This window comes from Podarcis tiliguerta (assembly GCF_965153285.1).
Source record: "Podarcis tiliguerta genome assembly, chromosome: 16".
Lineage (NCBI taxonomy): Eukaryota > Metazoa > Chordata > Lepidosauria > Squamata > Lacertidae > Podarcis > Podarcis tiliguerta.
Window position 1 is genome coordinate 17,199,992 of NC_139549.1, and position 21,103 is coordinate 17,221,094.

The 21,103-nt window shown below is 49.0% G+C and overlaps 1 protein-coding gene across 1 annotated transcript in view; it reads right to left on the minus strand.

The window, feature by feature from the left end:
• Nucleotides 1-20,999, minus strand: part of NECTIN4 (nectin cell adhesion molecule 4) — an 85,975-nt gene extending 64,976 nt beyond the window's left edge. Inside the window, exons 1-2 of the mRNA XM_083417169.1 lie at nt 20,866-20,999; nt 16,603-17,044 (exon numbers count right to left, since the gene is read on the minus strand). Of these exons, the coding sequence (XP_083273295.1) occupies nt 16,603-16,642 (40 nt within the window). The 5' untranslated portion in view covers nt 16,643-17,044; nt 20,866-20,999. The remainder of the gene's footprint in view (nt 1-16,602; nt 17,045-20,865) is intronic.
• Nucleotides 21,000-21,103: the final 104 nt, after the last annotated feature.

Sequence of the window (21,103 nt, forward strand, 5' to 3'; positions counted from 1 at the left end):
AAAGACTGAGAACTGGAGCCTCCCCTTTCAGAAACAAAGCGGGAAGATGTTCATAGCCCCTGCCCCCACCCCGACTTTTCACCAGAGCTGGAGGGGCTGGCAAAGGGTGACATGTCCCCCTTTGACATTTCATGCCTTGCACAGATGCAGCAGGTGACACCGGCATGCTGGAACCTGAAAAGCGCCATTCAGCAGCGCTAAGGCTCCCCTGCAAACACCCCCTCCCCTCCTGCCTTCCCGTTCCTTTTCCTCTTGCCCCTCTAGCCAACTTTAGCCTGTTGGGGCAGGAAGCTCCTCTGATTGCAGTCTAAGGGCACCCACATGCCTTGCTGTGTTATTTATGGTACAGTGGTACCTTGGGTTACATACGCTTCAGGTTACATATGCTTCAGGTTACAGGCTCCGCTAACCCAGAAATAGTACCTTGGGTTAAGAACTTTGCTTCAGGATGAGAACAGAAATCGTGCTCCAGCGGCGTGGCAACAGTGGAGGCCCCATTAGCTAAAGTAGTGCTTCAGGTTAAGAACAGTTTCAGGTTAAGAACGAATTAAGAACGAATTAAATACGTAATGAGGTACCACTGTATTTACTTACTGGTTTTTCTGTTTTTTTACTTAGGCCACATCCGCACTAACCATTTACTTGAAACAGTCATGGCTTACCCTCAATGAATCATGGGAACTGTAGTTTGTTAAGGGTGTTGAAAGTCCTTAGGAGGAACCCCCCCCCCCCAAGCTACAATTCCTAGAGTTTCCTGTGGGGAGGGACTGGTTATAAAACCACTCTGGCAACTGTAGCTCTCTGAAGGGAATAAGTCTAGAATGATTTTGAAGACACAGAAAAAAAGAATTTAAATGCCCCATTTCAGCCTCCCCACAACTTGACCTTTTGAACTTGTCAGATGGTCAAATAGCAGCTTTCTGATCTAAGGAACATCTGACACAGATGCTAGCTGCAGCGAGAGCTTTTCTTGTCCCGGAAACGGAAGATGCTACAGGACTTAAACCTCTTGTATTGCTGCAAGAAAATGTGGACTTTGGCTAGTGCAGAGAAAATAACTCACTTCTTAGCCTAACCTACCTCACAGGGTTGTTGTTGTTGGGGAAAATAAAAGAGTGCGGGGGGGGGGGGGAGGGAGAGCAAGGAACCACGTAAGCTACCTTGAGTTCAATGCCAGAAAAGATGGGATATAAATGCAGTAAATAAATAAACATGTGGCAGCCTTCAATTCCCCAACTACTTTTCCCCGATGGGATAAAACCCCTTCATCATTGGCCTCACACTTGAAATCCTATAATATAATTAACCATCACAAATGCATAAGGTTCTTTATACCAGCACTTCCCCAACTCCCCCCCCCCTTGGGTCTTGGCAGACCACTTGATGATTTTTCTGCCTGCTGTAGTGATTTTAATGTGTTGTGCTAGACGCTGCGTAATCATATTTTTACTACTTTCTTCTTTACTTCTTTGATTTATTATATATTGCATTGCAATTTGAATTCAAATTGTAATGTGATTAAAAATCAACAGGAATGTTTGATGCAATCTCTGCTCTTCAACCACAAATCCATAGACACGTCATGGACCATGTGAATGAGGTTCACAGACAACAATTTGGGACCTGCTTCTTACAAAGTAAGGGTTCATCCACACTTACCTGTTGCCCTGCGCTTTTCTGCACAGGTCTGCACTTTAAAGCTCTGTGTCCGAGCTCCACCCTCTCTCTCTCTCTCTCTCTCTTTTTTAACTCTGCCACTTTCCCCAGGAAAAACCACTCTTTTAACAGTGCAGCAATTTGGGTTTTCTGCAGACTGCCATTTGCTCCAATTCAGTGGTAAAGAATGAGTTTTGATGGCGAAAGCACCAGGGTGGGCAGGCGGGGGGTGCTCGGACACAGAGCACTATTTTAGACTACAGTGGTACCTCGAGTTAAGAATTTAATTCATTCTGGAGGTCCGTTCTTAACCTGAAGCTGTTCTTAATCAGAGGCACCACTTTAGCTAATGGGGCCTCCCGCTGCCGCCGCGCCGCAGCTGCGCGATTTCTGTTCTCATCCTGAAGCAAAGTTCTTAACCTGAAGCACTATTTCTGGGTTAGCGGAGTCTGTAACCTGAAGCGTCTGTAACTCGAGGTACCATTGTACAGTGGTACCTCTGGTTACAAACTTAATTCGTAACCTGTCCGTTCTTAACCTGAAACAGTTCTTAACCTGAGGTACCACTTTAGCTAATGGGGCCTCCCACTGCCGCTGTGCAATTTCTGTTCTCATCCCGAGGTAAAGTTCTTAACCCGAGGTACTACTTCGGGGTTAGCAGAGTCTGTAACCCGAAGTATTTGTAACCCAAGGTGTTTGTAACCCAAGGTACCACTGTATGTCTCACATGATACCTGTCCCTTGGTCACACTGGCTGGAACTGACTGAGAGCTAAGTAGATCCTCCAGAGCCAGAAGCAGTCTACCTCCGAGTACCAGCCATGGGACTGAAAGACCACTCCGGCCTGTGCTTCCTAGGCAGAGGGCAAGCAGTAGTGTGGACAAGCTCTGAAAGATCAATCTCTCACAAATGCAGAAAAACGTATTACGTAGCCCCTGGAACAGTGCCAGTTCCACAGATCAGAGCAGCCCAATAGACATATGCAAGGCCAAGACCACCTCATAGATAAACTGGTCGAGAGTTGTTCAGGGCTTTACATACATTGGACACTGCCTGGTAGAAAACCGGCAACCCACGCAGATGTCCACTGCATAGGCACATATCCACAGTGAATGGGCACATATCCCCACAGGGCCTTGCTGGAAGTATGCCAGAGCCTCATCAAAGGGGGCTGGAGCTTCAAAATGCAAACACCCCCTCCCTGCCCACAATGAAATGGAGTCCTTCTTCATGCAGCACATAATTTAGGGCTGCCATACGTCTGGATTTTCCTGGACATACACAGAATACTGCAGTCGGAAGCAGTGTCCTGGCAGAAATCAGGAACCCATATTGGCACTGTCATTTTTGCTCAACAACGTTTCGCTTTTTGAAATATGGCAACCCCAACATAGTTAAACTATGCAGCTTGTTCCCGCAGGAAGCGGTGATGGCCACCAACTCGGACGTCTTTAAAAGAGGATTGGACAAATTCAGGGAGGAGATGGCTATCGATGGCTACTAGTCATGACGGAGGCTGTGCTCTGACTCACAGTCAGAGGAAGCAATGTTTCTGAACACCAGTTGCTGGAAACCACCAGTGCTTGGGTCCTGCTCGAGGGTTTCCAGCAGGCACTTGGTTGGCCGCTGTGAGAACAGGATGCTGGACTAGTTGGGCCACTGGCCTGGTATGTTCCTACAGATCCCCTGGCAGCAAGTGCCACCGACTCCTAGGCAAGCCTTGCCACCGCCAGCCGGGCCTCAGGCGTCCAACCTGAAGGAGGAGGGAAGGAGGCATCAGGAGCCACCGCCTGTTCCGGCTTCTCCTGCTAGCAGGTATTGTGTGTGCTGAGAGAGAGAGAGAGAGAGAGAGAGAGAGAGAGAGAGAGAGAGAGAGAGGATGTGCCTGGACACATACAATAGGCAGCCAGGGGGAGAGGGAGAGAGCGAGAGCGTGAAGGGAAAAGGGTGGGGACAGAGGAGAAACAAAAGGAGATGCAAAGGTGCCTCCGCTCCCCTCTCCCTCCTGGAGAGTCCTGGGCGAAGAAGAGCAGAGGCAGAGAACAGGGCTTGGCTCAGGCGGAGGAGAGGCAGCCGAGAGCCAGCCAGCGCTGCTGTTTGCATCAGAAGCGCAGAGCTAGTGCTTTCCCCTGGCAGGCATTTTGGGCGAGGGCGAGAATTAGATTAAGGGAGACACGCCAGCAGCTCTGCATCCCAAAGGCTGTTTCCAAAGGACACCTCTGCCACTGCTTCCTGACGCTGCCCCTGGCCAAGTCCCACATGCCAAACTATGTCATGGTGAACTTTCTTAAACCACCGTCTTCGGGTCCTTTTGAAGCAATTTAATATTTGCCTTCTGCTTTTCCAGCAACAGATGGACAAACACTGTGGTGAGCGCGTCCCCTCCCAACGTTTCTCCAATGAAAATACAGCCGTACCTTGAAAGTCGAACGGAATCCGTTCCGTAAGCCCGTTCGACTTCCGAAACGTTCAGAAACCAAAGTGCGGCTTCTGATTGGCTGCAGGAAGCTCCTGCAGCCAATCGGAAGCTGTGGAAGCCCCGTTGGACGTTTGAGTTCCAAAGAACGTTTGCAAAGCGGAACACTCACTTCCGGGTTTGCAGTGTTCAGGGGCCAAAACATCAGAGTACCAAGGCTTCGGGATCCAAGGTACGACTATAGAGACATCCTAAGGAAAAGCAGGGTGTTCTGGGATCAAATCAGAAACTGGAATGGCTTCTGTTAATCCAGGACTGTCCCTGGAAAACAGGGACACTGGGGGTGGGGGTGTCCTGTGACTGTAATATCAAATACAGGCAACCCCTGATTTGTGCAGGAGGTGCATTCTGGATCATCAGACACAATGGCATAGTGCACATAAGCCCAGCCTGCTCAGTTCCACCCCTGCCCCATTCTGCCCTTTCCGGGTCCAAAAATGGCATGCACGTTGCACAAGCTTTGAAAGCACGCAAAATGGCCATTCCCTGCACAGTAGCATATAAATAAAGCAAGCAGCAACAACAAATCCAGCAAAACAATGACTACAACTCAATGAAGTCATGGCAATTCAAAATATAGGAAAGAGTTGCTAAGCACCAGCCCTTCACGACTGTTTCGGGCTCATGGTGTTATCGGGGCAATTATAAACAAACCCACTTACAATAAGAAGAAGCTAAGAAGAGCTTGCTGGATCAGGCTAACGGCCCGTTTATTGTCCATCGTCCTGTTCTCACAGTGACCGACCAGATGCCTGTGGGAAGTCCAAGCAGGATTCAAGCACAAGAGCAAATCTCCCCTCCAGAGGTTGTCAGCAGCTGGTATTTAGAAGTACCGTACTGCTGCCTTCAGCTGTTGAAACAGAGCATAGCCATTGTGGCTGGTAGCTATTCACACCCCTCTCCTCTAAGAATTTGTCTAATCCTCTTTTAAAGCCATCCAAGTTGGTGGCTATCTCTATCTCTTCCAAAGTTTAGCTATACATTGCTTGAAGAAATACATTCATTTATCTGTCTTGAATATTCCAACATTCACTGGATGTCCACAGGTTCTACTGTGACGAGAGAGGGAGGAAAGCTTTTCTCTATCCACTTTCTTCACGCCCATGTGTAATTTTATAAACTTCTATCACGTTGTCTCTTATGTGCCTTTCCTTTAAACTAGAAAGTCCCCAATGCTGCAACCTTTCCTAATAGGGGAGTCGCTCCATCCCATCTATCATTTCGGTTGCCCTTTTCCAAACCTTCTCCAATTTTACAATGTCCTTTTTGAGGTGAAGAAACCAGAACTGTACACAGGATTCCAAATACTGTTTGCATCTGCAAGTTTCAAGGTGAATACACTGCTTTGATTCCAATCCGACTGAAATCTTGCAGCTTTTCATACCACAAATGGTTGGGGGTTTGTTAAGCTTTTGTTGTGCTATTGTCCCAGAGTGCTCCTGCAGATGACAATAAAGCAGTAACACTGGGGAAACATCTCAGAACAATATAGTGGAATGATGTGCGGACAATCCAGTATAAATCCACCACTAATGTATTACTGTGTCAATTACATGTTGCAGAAGATGCCCCCGCCAGTCTGGAGGGGCTCTTACTGCCTTCCCTCCAATCACACTAATTTTTAAAATAATATCTAATTGAACATGGAGGATTTTTTTATTTTCTTTTTTTAGCTATTTCAGTCAGCCCCCTTACCCTAGTGCAAGAAGGAACAAGCTCCATGAATATTGGATTGTGGCACAATTTCTGCAGCAGAAAATGCAATTTAAGGGGGATCTGCAGCCAGGACCTCCTAGTTGCAAATGTGGGAGTCACTTGAATAAAAATGATGGACAGTGGCACCAAAACTGACAGAGGAAAGGATTTCTCCATGTGAGTCGGAGCTTTGGAACTCACTGCTACAGGACACGGCAATGCTGAGCCTTCATTAGACTACGGTTTAGGAACTTTTTTCAGCCCAAGACCATATTCTCTAGTAGAAAGCTGGGGGGGGGGGGCATGTGCCAACGGTTACTGGTGAAAGAGACTTGAAGGGCTGCATTTGACTCCCGGACCTGAGGTCCACCACCACTGCCATTAGACAAATTAATGGTGGGGAGGTTTCTTGCGAAGCTCAATAAAAGAATAAAGTGTTATTTTAGTAGCGATCAAAGCGCTGCATGGACATTGCCTTGGAATCCTCACAACAACCCTGTAAGGCAGGCCACTGTCATTAGCCCCCTCACTCCAACCTTGCAAACAGGAAAGGCTGAAGTGGAACAGTTGTCCTGAGGCCACCAAGTATATCCGTTGACAAAGCAGGATCTGAGCACCAATACAGCGCCCGGGCTGGACTGACTCAGCCTCTGCTCCCTTCACGTGCCCGGAAGCCAGGTCATTACTAAAGAAAAGATGATGAGGTAAATAGCACACAAGCACTTGACCTTTGTGGCTGAGGTGCCTGGCTATGCTATCGATTTCTATCCTCTGCCGGCTTCAAGGTGGTGGCAGGGTTTGCTTAAAGTGCCCCCACCCCACCGCCCCCAGTGCCTGGATCATTAAGCTCTTCTCCCAAGAACCATCCGAACTATCTGAGCCTCACCGAGCTCATCTTCTCATCCTAACACTCCCAGAGAACTGTCCGCCAGTATGCTTCTTACTATGTTTCTGCTATGTTTTTATAATTGTTGTTTTATAATGTGTTTCTAATGTTGTACCCGGGAAGCAGGAGGCGCTGTGGGTTAAAGCCTCAGCGCCTAGGGCTTGCTGATCGAAAGATCGGCGGTTCAAATCCCCGCGGCGGGGTGCGCTCCCGCTGTTCGGTCCCAGCGCCTGCCAACCTAGCAGTTCGAAAGCACTCTCGGGTGCAAGTAGATAAATAGGGACCGCTTACTAGCGGGAAGGTAAACGGCGTTTCCGTGTGCGGCTCTGGCTCGCTACAGCAGCAATGTCACACTGGCCACGTGACCCGGAAGTGTCTTCGGACAGCGCTGGCCCTTGGCCTCTTTGAGTGAGATGGGCGCACAACCCTAGAGTCTGTCAAGACTGGCCCGTACGGGCAGGGGTACCTTTACCTTTACCTTTAATGTTGTACACTGCACTGAGATCTTTTGATAAAGTGTGCTATATAAATGGAAATTGTTTGTTTATTTATTTGTTGTTGTTGTTGTTGTTGTTGTTGTTGTCGTCACCATTATTTATTACTGGGTCAAGCCCACAACAGAGCTGCCTTTTCCAACAGCAGCCAGATGCTTCTGTGAAGACTACAAAACAAGGCCGCACCCACGTACCCTCTCCTATTTAGCTAGCCTGAACAATGTTTACGACTCTTATAGCCCACCTTCTTTCCCCTGAGGAGCTAAAAGTAGTGTACATAGGTCCCCACAACAACCCTGTGAGGTAGCTCCGGCTGAGAGTGACAGTGACTAGCCAAAGGTCAACCACCAGTGAGCTTCGTGGCCGAGTGGGGATTCGAACCCTGGTCTCCCAGGTCCTAGTCTGACACTCTCACTGCTACACCACACTAGCTGCTCATAGCCCTGTCCAGAAGGAATTTCTCACCTCATCTAAGGGTTGGGAGCTTACCAAGCATCTCTACCTGGCCCTCAGGACTTGACATCTTTCCTAGTCACGCCTGTTCCTGGCACACCCTCCTTGAATGCTGGAATGTGCCCCTGATAACCCCTTTTCCTCATTCAGGTGGAGGATAGAGAGGTGTGAGTATTTATCTACAGAGACAAGCCTACTGTACAAAGATACATTTGCATCCTTTGCTCCGCCCCTCTTGTCTCTGGCCATACCCACCAATGGCATGTGGCCCTCAGGAGGCTGCCTAGAAGGGAATGCGGCCCAGCAAAACATTCCCCACCCGCTGTCTTAACCCTGTCTAAACATCCTGCTTTCAACAGTGTCCAGACAGATGTTGTATAGAAGCCCCAAGCCGGGTCACAAAACGAGGAACCTTCCGCTACTGTTTTTCCTTCGGCAACTGATATTCACAGATAGACTGCCTCTGGACATGGAGGTTCTTTTTCAGGCAGAAACTGCTTCGGCCTCACCTATCCTTTGTGATCTAGTCACGGCTCGCTTGCAGGTTTTCTGAGTACAGCCAACTTTCGTTGGCTTTGGGCCTTACATTTACTGCTGGAGGGCTTGGAAAGGTGTGGAGCAGCAAGGGGGAAATCAAATTTCACGCTGTCCAAAAGGAGTTGAAGGCAGGAAACCTACACAGGCGAGAAAGAGGTATGCTGTGCTTCGCTGTTTTTTCCTGCCAGCTGGTTCCGGAAGGCTCATGGGGAATCTTTAAACCAGTCTTCGCCAACCTGGTGCCCATCTTGATGTTTTGAACTACAACTCCCATCATGCTGCCTGGGCCTGATGGATGTTGCAGTCTAAAATGGGTGCACTGTCTGCAACTGATGGGAGTCGCTCTGCAAAACATCTGCAGGGCACCCAGATTGGCGGAGCCTGATTTAATTTGAAATGGACAGCATTTTTACATCCCTAATTAATTTATTTACTACCATCAACATCCGTATTTATGCTCCGAATGGATTTAGCCACCAGGCAGCACTTAAGTATTGATTACAAGTTAACGTAGGGAAGCAGCAATTATAACCAAGCTTCCAGAATTAAGCACTCCAGCGTCACAGTGGAGCAGGGGGCCCATGCCTGGGATTTAGATCCAACACCCACCACCATCAGAAGGGGTGGTGATTTCTCCCCCAACCACCTAACCCTAATGCATTTTTTATTTTTTATTTTTTATTTTTTGAGGACAGGGTGGCGGTTTGGGGAACTGGGACTGCAAAGCTCTTCCTGGGCACCGTGCCCAGTGCTGAGGAATCACAGGGTTGCCACCCTCTTTAATGAGAACCTGGTCCCCGAGGAACAAGCCCAGAGAACCGGCTGGGCAGGGGAGAGTCACCACCAGCTAGCAGGGCTGGGATGGCGAGCGGGCGGAAATTGCACTCCTGGCTTGCAAAACAACTTTCACTTCACCCAGGGAGCAGCAGGAGGCCCACGGCAGGATGAGCCTGGTGCACGCAAACCCTTTAAACCATCCCCATTTACCAGGGACCCTGTCCCTGACAAATCACTGCTTTTCTTTTCTTTTTTCTTTTGCTCCTTCTCGGGATGCCTTGTGGAACATCTTGCAAGCTTATGCTCCCATATGAAATTAGGCCAATGGCTACTGCCCTTTGGCCTCAGGTTGCCCACTCATTTTTACAGCAGTAAGCGCTAATACAAACTTCATTTTGTACTGCATTTCTAGGCACAGATCCAGGCTTTCCTGTTCTGTATCTAAGGGTTTTTTCCCTTCTCTCATCCTGACGCTTCCCCCCCCCCCCAATCCTCATTTTACTAATGAACTGGAGCAAACGGCAATTGGGTTTTCCATGGATAATCCACACTTACCCTTCCGCTACTCCTTCCAGGGACGACCAGCAATTTAAAACTCCGTGTCTGAGCATGTTTGTTGCCCTGAGTTTTCCCTTTGAAAACCTGACCATTGAAGCTCAATCGGAGCAAACATCAATCTTTGGGAAACCCAAATAGCTGTTTCCTCCGATCATCTTTAAAGAGCGGGTTTTTGCTGGGAAAACCTGGGGCAAAGCAAAACCACACTTGCATGCTGAGCATTAAAGTGCGGAGCTCTGCCTGGAAAGAGTGGGGCAAAAGGTAAATGTGGATAAGTTGGTACAATGTGGGTTTTCCTAAGAAAATGCCACGACAAGAAAAAATCCACTTGGACCTAGACCTGGAAAGCGTGGAGAAGTGTGGAAGAGCCCTAAGGTTGCATTCGCAAAGCAGCCCCCTCCCCATTTCCCTGCTAATTTCTGCACTGCATCTGAGCTTTCAGATGATATAAAATCCAAAAAACTAAATGGAACATAGTGCTCAATTCTGCATTATTTCATTCGGGGGGGGGGATCATTTGCAGCCCCATCGACCCAGGAGTAAATCACAGGAGTAAGGTGACCAAATTTAGGCTGGTATACTGGCATGCGGTTTTTTTCTTCCTGTTTTCATGGAGGAACAGAAGCAGGCTGTACGGAAAGGATGGGTGTGTAGTGACATTGCCAGTGTTTGCTGTTGGCCTGAGCTCAACATGCCAGTATATGGGTGAAAAAGCCAGAGTTCCATAAGACAATAAGTACTGCAGTGTGAAAGGAACATTAGAAAACGGGACAGAAGTAACGGCATTATAATTATAGGAAAACTAATGCAATATTCCCCATGACTGAAAGCACCCTTGAGGCTGCAATCCTATATACACTTGCCTGGAAGTTAGACCTAGTGAACTAAAGCCTTAAGGGAAGGGCTCTGTGGCTCAGTGGTAGAGAACCTGCCTTGCATGCAGAAAGCCCCAGTTCAATCCCCACCAATGGACCTGCCTGTAACTCTGGAGAGAGCCACTGCTGCTCATTGGTGCAGACCAGTGTTTCCCAAACTTGGGGGTCTCCAACTATTTTTTGGACTACAACTCCCATCATTCCTAGCTAGCAGGACCAGTGGTCAGGGATGATGGGAACTGTAGTCCAAAAATACCAGCTCAAGACCCAAGTTGGGAAAACACTGACATAGACAATACTGAGCTAGATGGACCGATGATCTGATTTGTTATAAGGCAGCTTCCTAGGAATCCTATGAAATAGCCACCTGTGTGCAGACACAAACACGTATGCAATGCCTGATCCTCATGCTCGGGGTCTCTGCTTAAGCCCCTCGCTCTTCCCATGTGCACACGGCAAATGGCTCTTCTCCACCTGCTCTACTCTGCATTTGCTTGCTCTTCTCCAGCAGCTTCAAAAGCAGGAGCAGGACACCCGCGGGCGGCAGAATGTAAGACGTCTCAAACATGAGTGGTTCAGTCCTATGCCTCGCCTTACATCCGAAGTGAGCCCCACATTGTATTCGACAGGATTCACTCCCACATCAAGCATGCACCGAATTGCACTGCTCTCCGTGGATCTGGTTTCCACAGAAGCGTAGAATGGCAGAATCCAACCCCTGGCAGCACATGAATCGCAGTGGGGGGGAAAAATCCTTGACAGACAAGACATCCAACCTCTCTTTGAAAACCTCCAATGAAGGAGAGTCCACCAGCAGCATCGTGTTCTCACAGTAGCCACCGAAGCCCTCGCCTTCATCGATTTGTCCGTGGAATGGGCGGTTTGGTGCTGATCGCTAAACCCGTGCATCGCATTTCCACTGAGCTCAAAGTTATTAATTCTGCCAAGATTGGTCTCAGCCAGCATCAGATATCTAACTTCTGTCTATGCACCTACAGGAAGGCATCGAGAGAACCGTATCACACATATTCCCATAGCAGAGGAGAGGAACTTCAGGCTAAATGTGGCTCTTCAAGCTGCTCTACCTGGCCCTCTGCAGGCCACACACCCCTACCAGCCCTGCTGCACACCTTCTTTCAGTGGTCTTGCCTGGCTGGGATTTGTCCTTGAGCTCTGATCAGGCCTCTTGCTTGCCTGCATGGAGGGCAGAGAGGGAGGGAGGGGTGTGTGGGTGTAAAAAAGCCAGCTTGCTGGACAAAGGTGAAATCTGCATATGTTGCTCCTCCCACTTTTGCACTTGTCCTGTCATATGACCCCAGGGAGGTTGCCTAGAAAAATGTGGCTCTTAAGCTGCAAAAAAGCCCCCCACCCCGTCCAGGCAGGCATCAACATTTTTGAAATGTGTGCCCCACAAGGCAAAAACCTGGCCAGCGACCGAATGGAAAATAGGTATCGTTTGAGCCTCTGCTTCTTGGAGCCTGGATGCAAAGAACCACCTGGCCCCACCCACCTATTCCAAAGTCAGAGCAGCTCTTTAAAAAGAAAAAAATCTGGTTGCCCGACAGGTTCCTGCTGCCACCATGGCTGCTCTTGCACAATCGGTCCAGCTGGGACGTTTATGGGCTCACTTGCTAACTCTTGTTTTGCAAAAGCTGGACAGCTACCAGGGAAGTGTCCATTAGCCCCCTTTTACAGCTGCAGGAACAGCTGCGGAGAAAGGGAAGAGGCAGTTTACGGCTGCTTTAGGCATAATGCACACCAGAGATGTTTCGATGGAAAGCACTGATGCAAAAAAATGTGTGTCTCTCAAGGATGCCAAGCAGGATTTGGGCTGGCTTTTGATCCCTGGTGAGCATGGGCCCAGGGAGGGAGCTGGGTCTGTTTTGCCTGGAGAGGAGAAGACTGAGAGGTGCTATGGGAGCTCTCTTCAAATATCTGAAGGGCTGCCCTGTGGAAGATGGAACAAGCTTGTTTTGTGCTGATGCTCTGGAGGGGAGGAAGATCTTTCTGACAGCAAGAGACATTCAACAGTGGAACGGACCCGCTCAAAAGGTGGAGGACTCTCCTTCATTTGAGGTTTTTAAGTAGAGGTTGGATGGCAACCTGTCAAGGATTCTTGAGTTGTGATTCCTGTGTTGCAGAGGATTGGACTTAAAGACCCTTGGAGATCCCTCCCAGCCCCATAATTCTATTATTCTATGCACTTTGTTGCAGTGTCATGGGACAAACTGCAGTTTAAATGTGTCTCATCCAAGCGTAGTTTCACCACCACCACCTGGAGCCTTAGATAGTGATGCTTGCTACAATCTCTGTACAATGCATGATTGAGAAATGATACATAGGCTAGAATACTCATTCAACATTACTAATGCCCTCCCTTCCGGTTTCTGTTCCACACCAAAAATAGACATTCATTCACGTAAATAGCAGGAGGGCTCAAAGACAATGCAACTTCATGCACAATGTTTTGAGCCCAGTTAGCATACAGTCATTCTCCTGTTTGACGGACTGGTGATTGATTGAGGTTTCATCAATAGGAGGGAATGGCTAGCAGAAGGTCTCCTGATAGCTGGCCACCTCTGTGTTTCCTGCATGAGATACCCACCAAGGCTTGGAAGAGGTGAAATTAACCCAACTGAGGGCAGGGTGGAAATGTGTTGTGTGTATGCAGGAGAGAGCAAAACAGCAGGTGCTTTTAAGAACCCAAAGGCAGAGTATCTAGATGGAATTAGACAAAAACTGACCACCTCACTGAACAATCACACACTCAATCACCCCCCTGGATGCACAGGAATATCTCTCTTGCTCCAAGGTTATGAAGACCAGGGTTTAAATCCCCACTTGGTCATGAAGCTCGCTGGGTAACCCTGGACCTGTCACTGCCTTAGTTGAATGATGGAAGATTTGGGACATGTAAAAGGAAGCGGCTCTTTATGCAGCACATGGTTAAAACTACGGAACTCACTCCCAAAAGAGGAAGTGACGGCCACCAGCCTAGATGGCTTTAAAAGAGTTTTAGGGAAATTAGCCCCCTTTTCCAGGGAAAGATCTCAGAGTGAGACTTTCTGCTTGGCCCAAAGGGGTTCTCTCCCAGCTCTGCCAAGCCTTTTGTCCACCAGGCCCCCCAAGAGTCTCAAAAAGGGGGTGCCACATTCCCATCTTGCAAGCCCCACCCCTAGTTTATCCCTAGACACCACTCCATATCTTATGAGGAACAATTGAAGGTGTTGGATCTGGAGAAGGTAAGGCTGGGAGGTGATACGAGAGCCATCTTCAAATATCGGAAAGGCCGTCCCATGGAAGATGGAGCAAGCATGTTTCCTGCTGCTATAGAGGGTGGGACCCGAACTGATGGATTCAAATCACCAGCAAGGAGGTGCTGACTAAAAAAACAGGAAGAACCTCCTGACAGTAAGAGCTATTTGACAGTGGAAAGGACTCCGGCAGAAGGTGCCCCCCATTGGAGCTTTTTAAGCAGAGGTTGGGTGGCCATCCATCAGGGATTCTTTAGCTGCGACTCCTGCATTGCAGGGGGTTGGACTAATGACCCCTGGGGTTCCTTCCAGATTGACAATCCTATGATTTTCCCTCCCACAGCCAACCCGCCCCAGTCCCAGGCTCCAGAGCCTGCCTGGCAGCCCCGTGGACTCCGTGGACTCGCTCAACCCTGAAGCCTTTCCCAAACTGGTCTCTGTGACTCACAGAGCTGCTTTTGCGGCCTGCGAGTGGTTGTATAAGGCACAAACCCCGAGTCAGCATCTCTTGCAGGGCTGGAGCTCCTTCCGGAGAGAGTAATGAAAAACCAGTCGAGTCACTTCAAAGCTGCTGGAGGAAGGGAATTGGGGGGGGGGGAGAGAGAGAGACAGGCAAAGAGGCAAGTGGAAAAGGCAAAGCTAACTGCCCCCTCCTCTAAATGGCATCCCATGATGCCAAATCTTATCAAATTAGTGAAGCAGAATGGTGCCCAACGGGGTCTCTCAGATTAGGGAGGTTCGCTGTGGTCACTCTGTGGTGAGAGGAGAGCAGCCTGTTCCCTCAGTTTATTTGCCCCTGTGCTCTGGGCAGGCAGAAATCCAACTGGTGAAGCTTTCCTCGGCATAGCAAGAAAACACCCTGTTGAATTCCCACTCTTCAGGCTGCACTAAGAACAACGCGGCAACGTCAGGGCTAGCCAATGTTGTGGCACCCTCCAGATGATGGTGGAGACCCCCAGCTCCCATCAGCCCCAAGCAGCAAGGTGAACGGTAATTGATGGTTGGGGCTGAAGCCTGACAACACCTGGGAGTCACTGAATTGGCGACACCCCTGCTGTACACGGTCAGAGAACTACAGTTCCCAGAGTGGTTTAATAAGCAATCCTGCTTCACAGGGAGCTCAGGAAATTGCTATTCTATGAGGGAAATAGGGGTCTCCTAACAACTCTCAGTACCCTTAACAAACCACAACAATTCTTTGGGGGAAGCCATGACTGTTTAAAGTGGCATCATTGTGCTTTGAAATGCGAATGAGGTCCATTTGTACTTCACGCCTCCAGATCCCGAACAAAATATATTCGGGCACCTAGGCATCCCACATAAAATCACTGGGGTGAGTTGTTTTCATGGGTATGTTACTGATGGCTTCCTTGCTTCTTAAGTACATAGTAACTTCCCCTTAGCTTCTTTCAGGGAACTCCAGCCTCAGCTAGATTGGTAAAGAAAAAGCGATTCATATGCATTGTATATGCGATACAGCATTGTGCCACCAGATGTCGCTGTGGAGTCAGGTTTTTCTGTACCTGTTTTCCCTGTTTAAATTTACAGCGCATTTAACTGAAACGCTTCTTTGATGTGTCTAGATCCAGCCTCCCTCTCCTGAGTCTTCTATTGCCACTCCACCAAACGCCACAACTTCTCAGCCTCCGCAACCACCCAAGCAAGGCAGGAAACAACGTTATTTCAACAATTTCCAGAGCAAGCAGCTGACAGAGAGAAAGACAGGCAGACGGGGGCTCTTGGCACAGAATAGCCTACCTTCCCATGTGGGAGGCAAGCCAAGTTCAGTTATTGTGAAAGACACGACACAGGAGGAGATGGCATTTTCCCACCAGAAAGTGGCTTTCTTTGCAACAGAAAAGTTAAGCTTCCTGCATCCTCAGCCAAATGGATCTTTTTTTGGCAACAGGTTTGCTTTTCCTAACTTTCAAATGTAATTAAGAAGAATGAAGAAACCAGGAAATCCAAGAAATCTGTTTTTGGTGTTGCCCTTACGGTTGTCATTTCAAGGGAAGAGCTTGTGAGTGTGTTGACGGCTGCAAGAAATAGGGTGGCCCATCCCTCTCCACTCCACCGAAAGGACCAAGAGCAGCCTGATATTGGGGGGGGGGGGGGTGCAGCAGCTTCAGCTTTCGACACCCAATTGGTTTCCATTCCAGGAAAGGGGAAAACATCACTTGCTGAATTTCCTTGGGTCAGGTTACCACAATCTGGGCATCTCCAGACTGCAAGCCCTCTTTTTGTTTCATCCTCCAGCAAGAGGAGGGAAAAGAGAGAGGGGTCCCATCCCAGCTTGCCTTTGCAGATGGGATCAAGAACCTGGGATGCCGAAGCACCTCACTTCCCAGGAGATGAGGGTTGGAAGGCACCCACAGGGCCATCCAGTCCAACCCCCCACAATGCAGATGTGTAGAACTATCACAGGCCAGTTCGTTCTGCAAAAGGTACTGACAACCGTCCATCTTTCCTCCAAAATCCTGATACATACATCCCCAGGCATCTCATTTTCCAGCTCATCTCCCCTTAAGAATCTGCCTTTTGCAAAACAGGCTACATCAAGCAGAGGCTCTTTAATCCACAGCAAGTCAACAACAGGGGATCAAGCAATGTCTAGGATCCCTAAAACACACAAACACACCCTCTGCCTTTCCCATCAGGTACATAAAGGAAGGCTTAGGAAGGTGGGTGGGTGGGCCTGGAACGAAACCGAAGCAGGACTTTCCCCATCCAAAAGCATCCCCCCCAAAGACCAGCAGAGATTAGGCAAAGCTATCATTACCCAATTACTCACTAAGTCGGTCTGTGGGAAATAAAGGAGCTACAAAAAAACCGATCTCTCTTTCAGAGAGCTCAACAGCCAACGAAAAGTGTGTGTGTTGTAGAGAAAGTCAAGGAGGAGGTAAAACGGAGAGGAAAAAGAGCCCAGAGGGCGAGGACTTACCGGGGATAGCCAGCAACAGAAGGAAAACTTTCCGGATCATGGCGCAAGGTGGAACCAGCTGATTCAGCTGCTGCTGCTGCTGCTGTCAAAGTGCTTTCCGCAGGCTTTAGAACCAAAGTGGCCAGCTGGGTAGTGGCGAAGAACCTCTCCTTGCCTTCTCAATGACAACAGTGCCGACAGACAGACAGACAGCTACTCAGCTTTTAAAAATAAAAAGAGCAGGGCGAGAAGGATCATGCCAGCTGAAAGGGGGACAAGGGGGCTGCCATCCTTAGGCTCGATGCTTCCGTGACTCCTGGGAAATGGGTCTTTCTCATGGGGTGTCCGGGAGAGGGTGGTCAGGTCCCCCTTTCTTCGGCGGCGTGGATGCGGTGGCTTGCTCCTTGATGGTGCTGAGCAATCGCTGCTCTGTTTTGAAACTCCACAACCTGTTCTCCACGAACTGCCAGAGGGAGGGGAATGGAGAGAGAGAGAGAATATTAACCTGTTTGGCAAGTTTAAACAGGTGTTTCTCAAGGGGGGGGGGGGGGAGGCGGGTTTCGTTTATAAAAGCGAAGGGAGTTCACAGCCCAGTGCCAGAACAGCTCACCAGCGGTGTCAAGGCATCACCTTCCTGGGTAAAAACTTCCTAGCTCCGACCCCAAAGGCCAGAGCTTGCCTTCCCCTGCCCCACTGACCCATTCCTCAAGGGCCAAAGGGAAGGCCGGACACCAGGAAGTCAGGAGATATTTGGGTCACTCAACCCTTGCTGGAAAAGCTCATCCTGGTCAGATTTTGCTCCCCCACCACCACCACACACATGATTATTATTTTTTACAAGAAAAATCAGCTTGGTCCTCTAAACCTAGACATCTTTCTCCTGAAGGGGCACTTTTCTTGAAGCAATAAGACAGCCTTTGCCAACCTGGTGTTTTCTATGGGAGTTGCCGTCCAAAACATCTGGAGGGCACCAGGTTGGCAAATGCTATTGTTTCCCAGGTGTTGAGACTGCATTTTCTCATTGTTTGGAAATGGCAGTCTTCCATCCTTTGGGAAGTGCACCCGTTTACAATGGCAAGCATCAGGTAGGTGATGTTGTTCTCTCCACCTGCCACCCCACGTTGTTGTTGTTGTTTTGTTGGTTCAGCATCTAGTTTGACTGCCGTTAAAAACACCAGGAGAGCTGTGCTGGATCCGGCAATTTAGTCTTGCATTTTGTTTAAACAGTGGCATGGAAATGCCTATGGAAAGCCCGGAAGTGGAACACAAGAACTGCAGAACTATTAACTGGTCTTCTGGGACATCCTGTCACTGATACTGGAGACAGTCATAAGAACATAAGGAGACCCTGCAGGGCCAGGCAATGGCCCACCTGGTCCAGCATCCTCTTCTCACAGTGGTCGGGCAGACAGAATCATAGAACTGGAGAGTTGGAAGGCACCCCAAGGCTCATCTAGTCCAACCTCCTTGCAATGCAAGAATCTCAACTAGATCATACATGGCAGATGGTCATCCAACCTCTGCTTAAAAACTTCCAAGGAAGTAGAGTCCACCACCTCCCAAGGGAGTCCGTTCCACTGTCAAATAGCTCTTACTGTCAGAAGTTCTTTCTGATGTTTAGTTGGAATCTCCTTTCTTGCAACTGGAATCCATTAGTTTGGGTCCTGTGAGCAAGCTTGGGACACAAGAGGCCTCTCCCCTTTGTGGTTCCCAGCAACTGGTATTCAGAAGCATTAGTTCCTCTGACCACAGAGTCAGAGCAAACAGCCATCATGGATACCAGCCACGGACAGCCTTATCCTCGGTGGATCTGCTGTAAAAAAAGTTCACCTGCACTGATTAGTTTTAAAGCCTCCTTGAGGAGCAGTTTGTTTAAAAGAAATTAATAAAGATCAATTCTCTATTGTATGTTCAATCTATTTTAATGATTTTATTGAGAACTGCCTTGAGCGGTTCATTAAAGGCAGTATATTTTAAACAAACAAAATACTGGAGAATGCTTGGGCTATTAGCCACAGGGCCTTTCTCAGGCTGTTGCCATTTTGCGGGAGGGGTTCAAAAGGCATACCAGGAAATGTAGGTTGGCAAAAATTAAAGTGAATCAAAGCTATGTCTCCATAGTGCAACAATTCAACTTTAAGAAATAAGAAACTGGACTCTTCTTTTGCAGTTAGGATAGTGAACTGGGAAATGCACTGAAAAGTGCGGAATGAGTGAAAGGATAACAGGAAGACGTGTAAACACCCTGCAAGGAAATCAGGACAAATGCTCGTAGTCCTATTACCACCCTGCAAACAAATCAGAATGAAATCTCAATAAAGACTGGATATGATCTTGCTTACTTCCGTGTAAGCAAATCAGGAGGCATGGGTTCCATAAACAGGCATGGGTTCCATAAACAGATCTCTTCCATAAACAGGCCTCCACTCCACCCCACCCCACCCATGACCACATTTTATCATCATTCATTAAATGAAGTACAGGAGGTTAATCAACCTTGTTGGAAAATTCAGGATGCATAAAAGGAGGCAGTGACGCTACCAACTTGGATGGCTTTAAAAGAGGATTAGACCAATTCATGGAGGAGGTAAACTATTGATGGCCACTAGCCATGATGGCTGTGCACAAGTGCTCCACAGTTGGAGCCAGTATAATGCTTCCAGTTGCTGGATACCACAGGAAAGTGCTGTTGTGTTTGACTCCTACTTGCAGATTTCCCAGCAGAGGCGTCTGGTTGGCCACTGTGAAAACAGGATGCCGGATTAGTTGGGCCACTGGCCTGATCCTGCTGGCTCTTCTCACATTGCTGCGTGGGGAGAGACATGTTCCTTTCCCCACAGATCTTTTCTCTTGTTGGTTAGTCTTTACTTTCTTGGTGCAATTCTACAAACACAACCGTTCTAGGAGTTGCTTATGGGGAACTCCAGTGCCCAAGGTGCCCAACATACAGGCACAGAGGCATCCTGAGATGTGAGGGCAACATAATCTGCTAGGTTCTATGGCTACTCACTGCCAGCTCTGCCCTTAGAAGAGGCATCTACCTGCAGGCGTAGGTTGATGATGTCATCGGCCCGCGCCAGCAGCTGGAGTGCTGGAAATGCAAAGTTTCTGAAGGCCAGTAGCTTCAAGGCAGTGACCCAACCCATCAGAAAACACACATTTCAAGTGCATCGAGAGATCTCTGGCACCTCCAAGCAGAAATGCCTCCTAAATGATGCTCCCAAGTGTGCGGGGAAGGGTTGTAGCTCAGCGGTAGAGCATCTGCTTTGAATACAGGTGGTCTTGGGTTCAATCCCGGGCATTTCCAGGGCTAAGCACAGCGCCTGGCTGCTGCAAGTCAGTGTAGGTTAAGTATAGCCTATGGGGTGCCCTCAATAGCTACTAGCCACAATGTCTGCATTCCACCTCCATTGCTGGATACAGTACGCCTCAGAATACCCATTGCTGAAAACTGCAGGAGGGGAGAGTGATCTTGTGCTCAGGTCCTGTTTGTTTCCGAAAAGACTACATGATCCAGCAGGCTCTTCTTATGGAAACACACACCCCCGCCCCCCATCCAGAGGCAGTCTATCTAGAGTCCTAGGTCCTTATGGGAATTTGGCCACCATGAGAACTTAGCTTGGGGAGGAAGCCTATCCGTGGTGTCCTCCAGATATCTGATGGACTACAACTCCCATCATCCATGACCATTGGAGATGCTGGCCAGGGGTATGGGAATGGCCAGTGTGGGGCCGAGGTTAGAGTGTTGGACTACTAGGATCTGGGAGAGACCATGGTTCAAATCCCCACTCAGCCACAAAACTCACTGGGAACCTTAGGCACCTGCTCAGCGCACCTCACTTCACAAAGTTGTTTTGGGGATTGAGGAGGGGGAGAACCATGTTACAGCTCCTTGGAGGGAAAGGTTGGATAGAAATGCAATAAATACAGTAAATGGGGGTAGCCTTCCTCAGTCTAGTGACCGCCAGGTGTTTTGAACTATCAATTCTGATTTATTGATTTATTTTAGATGGGAGTTGTAGTCCAAAACACCTGGAGGTCACCAGACTCAGGTGAAGGCGAATGCCGCATGCCCTATGCAGCAGTGGGGGCTTGTATAAGCGACCACTATAAGGCGGAAGGGACGGCCGACCCCTCTTTTTGCATTCAGAAGCACAAGCCGGGGAAAGGCGCCTAGTGGTTCTCCGGAGAGCTGGAGAAAAGCAGTCCCTCTGCTGGGAAAAGCGGCTCATCTCCGAAGTACCGTATATGCACTTCGCTGGCTTCGAGCCCAGAAAGTTTTACCTGTCGCAGGTTGCTGCATTGGAAGGCAGGCGGGCAGGCGGGCAGGCAGGCAGGCAGGCAAGCAACTGCAAAGGGGCTCGCGCGTGTCCCTTCCGCGCCTCGCCGCCGCTGCAGGAAGTCCCAGGCCCGCCGACGCTTTGGCTCCGCAGTCAAAAGGGGAAGCGCAAAAAAAGCCCCCACCTGCTCTTTTCTTCTTGGCAGGCGTCCGCTTCACTGCGCATGCGCCCCGGCCCCCTCG